We start from the raw sequence: 7504 nt of genomic DNA, 5'->3' as shown, positions 1-7504 counted from the left end.
AAAATTTGAAAGGTTTGAACCCAATACGGTTCACACCTTAAGCTGTAGGTTCACGTCTCATATAGACTCGATGTCAAAACAGAACGCTAAACTCAGATCCATCAAATCAACCAACTTGTATACCACGAGGACAGTGGCAGAGAAGCCAATTCCTTTCCACTGAAGCTCAAACAAGTATACGAAAGATATATATCGAGAGAGAGAGAGAGAGAGAGAGAGAGAGGGAGATCTCGAGTAAAAACACAGGTTGAGAATTAGGGTTGAAGGACTCCTCCTATCAATTAACAGATATCCACTTACACATTTTTTTATTTTATTTATTTATTTATTTATTTCAGACTCCAGGCCCCAACGAGTCTTGGACTCACTTTAAGGGGCAATACAGTTACATTGCTTATACATATTGATATACAAAATTAAATGGCTGATACATAATATACATAAACAAGAATAAAAGTAATGCAATATCTGTTGAGTTTATCCTTCCATTTACTTGCTACTTTTTTAAATGCTGTTCCTTATATAATTATACTTCATGTTCTTAGTTTCTGCCATAATAGCTCTCTTATCCGTTTTTTGAATAAAGATTTTGATTTCAACTGTTTGTATTCCGTTGGAATTTCATTGAAAGATTTTATGAGATAGTTCTTAATCCCTCCTGTTCCGTATGTTTTTGAAGAATAAGATTCCGCATGTATTTGTTCTTTATTTCTTGTCTCATAATTATGAAAGTGACTATTTCTATTTACTATTATATTATGATGTATATTATTATTCATAACATTAAACATATAATACATAGTTGATTCTTTAGCTAAATAATCTATTGGTAATACTTCAGACGTGCTATAGGTATTTACATTTGGGTTTAAGCGTGGTAGATTGTAGAGGGTACGTAATGCCCTATTCTGCAAAATTTGTAGTGGATGCAGTGCACTTTTGTTCGAACGTCCCCATAATATGTTCATGTAAGTTAGATGAGAGTGTACATAAGCATAGTAGATATTTTTTTTAAGGTTCGGCGATAATATATTTCTAAATCTATTAAGCACTCCTATTATTGGTAAGATTTTTTTACACAAAAATTTTATGTGTGGTCCCCATTCAAGATACTGATTAATTATTATTCCTAGATATTTAGTTTCAGTTACTCTTCTTATTTGTTGACCTTGCAAATAAATGTTTATATTATGGTCTACATGTATATCTGTTTTCTTGTGGAAACTTATATATACGGTTTTTTCTACATTTAGTGAAAGTTTATTGCAATTCAACCAATCCTGCAGTTGTTTTAGATCCTGCTGTATTATATTTTCTAGTGTATTTTTATTTTCCGCTGTGTATGATACATACATATCGTCAGCGAATAATACTAACGTACCATTTAATTTGATATTTGCCACATCATTTATATATATTAAAAATAGGAGAGGCCCCAAACAGGAACCTTGTGGTACCCCATATGTAATTGTCTGTTCTGCACTTGTGAAACCGTTTACCTCAACATATTGTTTTCGTCCATTTAAATAACTTTTAAACCATTGCAATGCAAGTCCTCTAATTCCTAAATTACTAAGTTTGTTAAGCAGAATGTCATGTTTCACTGTATCAAAGGCTTTGCGAAGGTCAATAAACAAACCTGCTGATGCCTGTCCTTTATCTAAAGCCTCTTCTATCTTAACACTAATGTCTAAAACTGCTGATTGTGTTGAGGAAGCTTCCCTGAACCCATACTGGTGTTCGTAAAAGAAATTGACAGATTTTAAGTAATTTTCTAATCTAAATTTTACGCATTTTTCAATTATTTTTGACAGCACAGGCAAAATTGATATAGGTCTATAGTTATTTAGGTCTTCAACGTTTCCGTTTTTATGAACTGGAATTACTTTAGCTATTTTACAATTAGTGGGCATTGTTCCCGATGTGAATGAATGATTTACAAGATAAGCAATGTATGTGCTTAATTGATCCTTGTAATTAATCATAAATTTATTGTTTATTTTGTCTTTAGCTGCACTATATTTCGGTTTCAACATTCCTATTATCTTCCGAATTTCGTAGGCTGTGACTGGGCTTAGGAAAAACGAATTGTTATTTATTGGCTCTTTCATATATTTGATAGGACTTGAATCGTTAATACTTTTAGCAAGATTTGAACCAACAGTGACAAAGAAATCATTAAAAATGTCTGGTACATGTTCCGGAGGAACTATTTTACCTTCGATTTTTATTGTGAAATGTTGTTTGTTAGGGAAATCGTTTGTATTTCTTATTACTTCATTCACGGTTTTCCAAAACTTTTTAGGATTATCTAACGAATTATTAAATTTATTTTGGTAATATATGTTTTTGAGTTTTCTCTTTTCTTCTGTTACTTTATTTCTATAAAAGATATATTCTTCTTTTAATATTTCATTACTGGGATTTCTCCTGGTTTTTGAGAAAAGGATATCTCGTCTACTGATTAATTCAAATAATTCTTTACTGACCCAAGGTGCTACTGGTGTATAGTGTTTAGTGTTTGAGATTGTTTTCTTTTTAACCGAAGTGGAAGTTTCTATTCCATTATTTAAGAATGAAATAAAATTGTTGTAATGCTTATTTACATCATTATCATCATTATTAAAGTTTTGCGTTTCAAAATATTTTTTAGTTTTATTATGGTCAATCTGGTGAGAAACCCGCTCTTCTGAATTTTCATGTTTTCCTCTATGCTCAGTTTTCCATCCTTTAATAATTGTTACTAATACCCTATGATCACTAATATCATTTTCAATGCTACATACAACATGCTGTAATTCATAATTGTTAGAATACATATGATCTAAAAGTGACTCATTTGTGTTACCAGATCTAGTAGGGTACTTTGTATTACATAGTAACAAACCATAGGACATCATTAATTCAAGTAAAGGTACTCTATAAGTATCTACATAATTAATTATATTAACGTTTAAATCTCCGGTTAATATTATTTTTCTATTAGAATATAGTGACAATATTTTTTCAAGATCTTCTATCATTAGTGGACTACTTTTGTTACTGAGATTATATATACATATTACAATCATACTAATGTTATCTTTTTTTACTTCAATCCCTAAAATGCTGTGTTCTTTTTCAATTTTATTTAATATATTATATTGCCAAGAGTTATGGATATATATTGCTACACCTCCTCCAGTCCTATCTCTATTCACATGTACTGATACATATTCTCTTATATTAAAGTAATCTATTTCCAATTTATCAACCTATGTTTCACTAATTACCAAAAAATCCACTAGCGATAGTCTATGCAATATTGTTTCTATTTTGTGTAATTTATTTCTTATGCTTCTCGCATTGATTGTTACACATGTTACACCTTCCTGTTGTAGTCGATAATTTTCAGACAATAAATATTCTAAAATAGACTCATAATAAAGATCCTTACAAATAAGCCCTAATCCTAAATCTAAATAACCATCCATTTATTGCTAAGTTGCTACATAATTATCTTAACTTATTTCTTTAATAAGTCAATATCCTCTTCACTCCTAATCCATACCACTCTGTCATTTTCGCTTTTCCTTGCCAATATCTTGCAGTCACTAACCCACACATACTTAACATGTGGACGCAGATCTCTAGCTTTCTTGAAGAGGCCCTTGTTCCGTTCTGTCAAATTGTCATTCAGATATACTCTTTTGTTTCCATCAGCACCACGAGTGTCAAGTCCTATTATGTCTTTACACTTGATTTCCTTTTTCTTCTTTTTTGCTTCCATAAGCTCTTCTTTCTTCCATCTATTCTTGAGTTTTACTAAAATTGGTCTTGGAACCCCTGTTGCTCTGGTGGGAATCCTGTGTGCTACATCTATATCTTCTTTAGTAAGTGGAACTTGTAGAGATTGTGCTAGGTTTATGATAATGTCATAAACAGCATCGTTGTTTTCTCCTGATTTCTCCAGAATTCCATGAAGCTCAAGATTGTTTCGCCTTAAGTATTGCTTTAGTTTTTCCACTTCTTCTCTTACGTTGTCTATTTCCGCTACTTTTCCAATTTTAGCCCTTACTTCGTTGATGTCCTTTTTTATGTCTTCAAAGTCACTATTCATATGGTCCATTGCAGTTCTTATTGCTTTATTTTCTTCATTTGTTTCCTTAACGTCTTTTTTGAGGTTGCCTAAGTCACTCTCCATTTTTTGCAGTAGATCAATTATTTTTTTTGTCTTGGCACGATGCTCGCAGTCTTCTCTTTTACAGAACCACTTTCCCCGCGTTTTTTTCAATGCATCACTGTCTCCTTTTGTTAAGTTTATACAGTTTTTGTGGAACCATGACTGACACTGGCCTTCACAGGTTAGTCCTTCCTCCCCTCTTTTTACTTTCATGCCACACACCACACAGTATTCTCCTAGTGTGTCCGACATTTTTAAGTGTTATATTTATCCGCTATCACAAACCAATTGAGCTTTTGGTATTTATTGATTGAGTATATGCGCTCACGTTACTAACACTGCACACTATTATTACAGATTCCAATTATTAGAATAATTTCATCAGCAACAGTTGAAACACTGCTTGACTTGATACTATTGCTTAACAAGATAATTGACTTTGGAGAGTTTGCAATCCTATTCATCACTTTCATTTGTTAACAGATTCTTACTGGCACTCATAAAATCGAACTTTCTCTTGAAATATCGTCTGGATTCCTATGATAATCTACTTAAATGACTTAAAAGTACTTACTGTTTAGTTGAAACACAGATAACTGGTATAGAGTACATTCTTCCCACCTAAGTCATACTCAATACGGAGCACAACACCACCACGACTGTCACTGACTCAACGTTGCCACATGTCAATTTATTCCACTTTTAGAGGAAAGTCTGAATTCTCAGGGCGTCAAAAAGTTGAAATCTTAAGAAAAGTCGAAAAACCCCTAAATACAAATATTATAATTGGATTCTGTTATAAGAATGTGCTTAAAAGCAGTAAAACATATACTATTAGTTGGTTAGTATTTTGTTTTCGTTTTGAACTGGAAGAGTACAATGGACTCTACAGTTAAAAATGGATCTAAGCTACTGTAGTACGTTTGATTCTCCACAAGGAATCAAACCCTGAGAATCAAAGAATAATGAGAATGGTTAATAACATATAAGATGATCCTAAAGTCACTATATGATTGGTTCATTTATGTGACCTTTTAATCGTAAACATCTACAGCGTGTTTTACGCTGTATGTTTGACTCAAGGAATATGTATACTCTTCTGTTATTTAAAAAAAAAAAAAAAATGCCAACCTACTTCTCTGTAAGGAATCTGTATTCTTTAAGGAGGTCATAAGTGGAAATAAATGGCATAAACGAGAATGTTGGTCGGTTTTTACAAATCTTGATATTCGTCCGAAACAGTATATCTGTATTGTTCTATATGCACTGTTGTGAGAAGAAGCCTTCAAAAACAAAGGTGGGCAGCAAATTTTCTTTGGACAAAACTTTACATTCCCAAAAGCATATCTTTTCATGACCACTTAACTACGATATTTCCATGCAGCCTAAATTTACATTTATAACTATTGCGTGTATTTGCACACAATTACTGTATAAGCTCTGAGAAATCTCTATGGGATATATTTGAGAAATTTCTCTGTAACAGACATCTTTCAGTTGTGAACAACACATCATGCGAGATCCAAACCAAATCAAATGAGTTGGCGTAAAAGCCCTTTGTGGGCCTGAATCGCTTCAACCGCCATCTGTTAACGATCGGCTGAACTACGTACAGCATAGCGACGAATATGGTAGTCATCGCGCTGCGTAGCTCTGTCTCTTAACAGACGTATCAAGAGCTTTCTTCACTTCACTCCCTAGTTTGCCTCACGACGCTTGGTGGAGCTGAAAATTGGGAAGCAAAATGTTACTGTTCACAAAAATCGTAACATTATAATTCACATTAAAAAATATTGGTGAGAAATATGGCAGGGGTGCCCACAAGGGGGGGCTATGACGCAAACTGCGTCATTGAAATATTGTGGGGGGGTTAAAAATCCATATAAATATGTTTGATGGGGGGGGTAAAATTAATCGAAAAGAAGATTTTTTTTCATGGAAGAACACCTACGGATAGACACTTGGGGGGGTGCGTCATGGACATAAGGGGGGGTGGGCACCACTGAATATGGGCAATACATTACTATGCTACCAATACATTTATAACTAATATGTAGAGCAATCCACATTATGCTTTATTTTTTGCTTAATTATGCTTTACTTTTTTTTCCAAATTATGCTTTATTATGCTTTATTGTTAGTTTCAATCATTGTTTTACATTAATCGTGTATAACGTATGTTATTTACTATACATTAAATATTCTAAATATCTTGATCTATTTATTAATATTTTATGCAACCAGTTTCTTTCATATTTAATGAACTTTCTACTTAATGCACTGTAAAGAGATATTACTTTACCCGAGTGAGTTTTTATTTAATCACTTGTGTGCGCCTTAAAGGTGCATATATACAGAAAGGGAAAGTAAAAGATGCCACCAAAAAAATACAGAAAGTCTTAAGCTCAAGAGGTACACATAACAATATAGTGTGGAATTCTTGTGCACTTTTTGTACATTTCGAATCATCATACATAACTGCTCAGTTTCATTTAGAAAAAAAAAAAACTATTGTTTATTCATTGTTGGCGGAAAAAAGTTTTATTCTTTTTCTATTTTCTTTTCTTGACTTCAAAGGATTACACCGAAAAGTTTACAGAAATAAAAATAACGTTTGCACTGTTCCATTGCAGTTAAACAGAATTTTCCAAGAATTCTGCTATATATTTTAAATTTATGCTTTATTTTCAAAAATTATGCTTTATTATGCTCTTAAAATTAGTTTCTTCTGGACCCTTAGACAACCACAACCATGTTCAAGGTATCAACCATATGTGTAAAATGCTGTTATGCTTTTTATGCTTTTATTTGGGGTTGTTCTACTAATATGGTATTTCAAGTTACATACGGTATGAGTGAAATTTCTTCGAAGAAAGTGGAAGTGATTTCAATACTGAAAACAAACCCACTATTGTTTCACGTTGTGAAACGGAACTCAGCTACTTTTCTTTCAGTATTTCTTTGTTCGTTGCTACGTCTTGCCAAAATGTTAAAAGAAATGGTATCTATATTCTTTATTCAGCTTGTGAGCACTAGATATTTTTCAAGACGGCTAAAAACTTTTATCCACATAGCTAATTGAAAAAATAAAACTCTTCCTTCTTTCCTCGTGATTTTCTTATAATATCATAATATTGTTTAAAATTACTGTAGGTCTCAAAAGCTTTTTGGAGTGCTTGTTGTACAGTATTTACCAACACTGGAGAGGGAGTATATTATTGTTTTTTCCCGTTGGAAGAAAGTTATGAGAGAATATTATTGACTCTCACGTATGCGCAGATGTTAACCTGGGTTTCTTCTCTTCAATTTTTTTTTTTTTTATCGTTTTTCCTTCCGTCTTTT

General features: G+C 32.5%; 1 protein-coding gene across 1 annotated transcript; it reads right to left on the bottom strand.

Annotated features, from left to right (window-relative positions):
* Nucleotides 1-3505: 3505 nt before the first annotated feature.
* LOC145667606 (uncharacterized) lies at nucleotides 3506-4183 on the bottom strand. Its single transcript, XM_081735069.1, has one exon. It carries the CDS (start codon nucleotides 4181-4183, stop codon nucleotides 3506-3508), a length of 678 nt encoding a protein of 225 aa, XP_081591195.1.
* Between the last annotated feature and the right edge of the window lie 3321 nt (nucleotides 4184-7504).

Source organism: Thermobia domestica, chromosome 13 (genome assembly GCF_964235325.1).
Source record: "Thermobia domestica chromosome 13, izTheDome1.hap1.1, whole genome shotgun sequence".
NCBI classification, from domain to species: domain Eukaryota; kingdom Metazoa; phylum Arthropoda; class Insecta; order Zygentoma; family Lepismatidae; genus Thermobia; species Thermobia domestica.
Note: the sequence above shows the minus strand (reverse complement) of the source record. Positions and strands in the feature narration are given on the sequence as shown.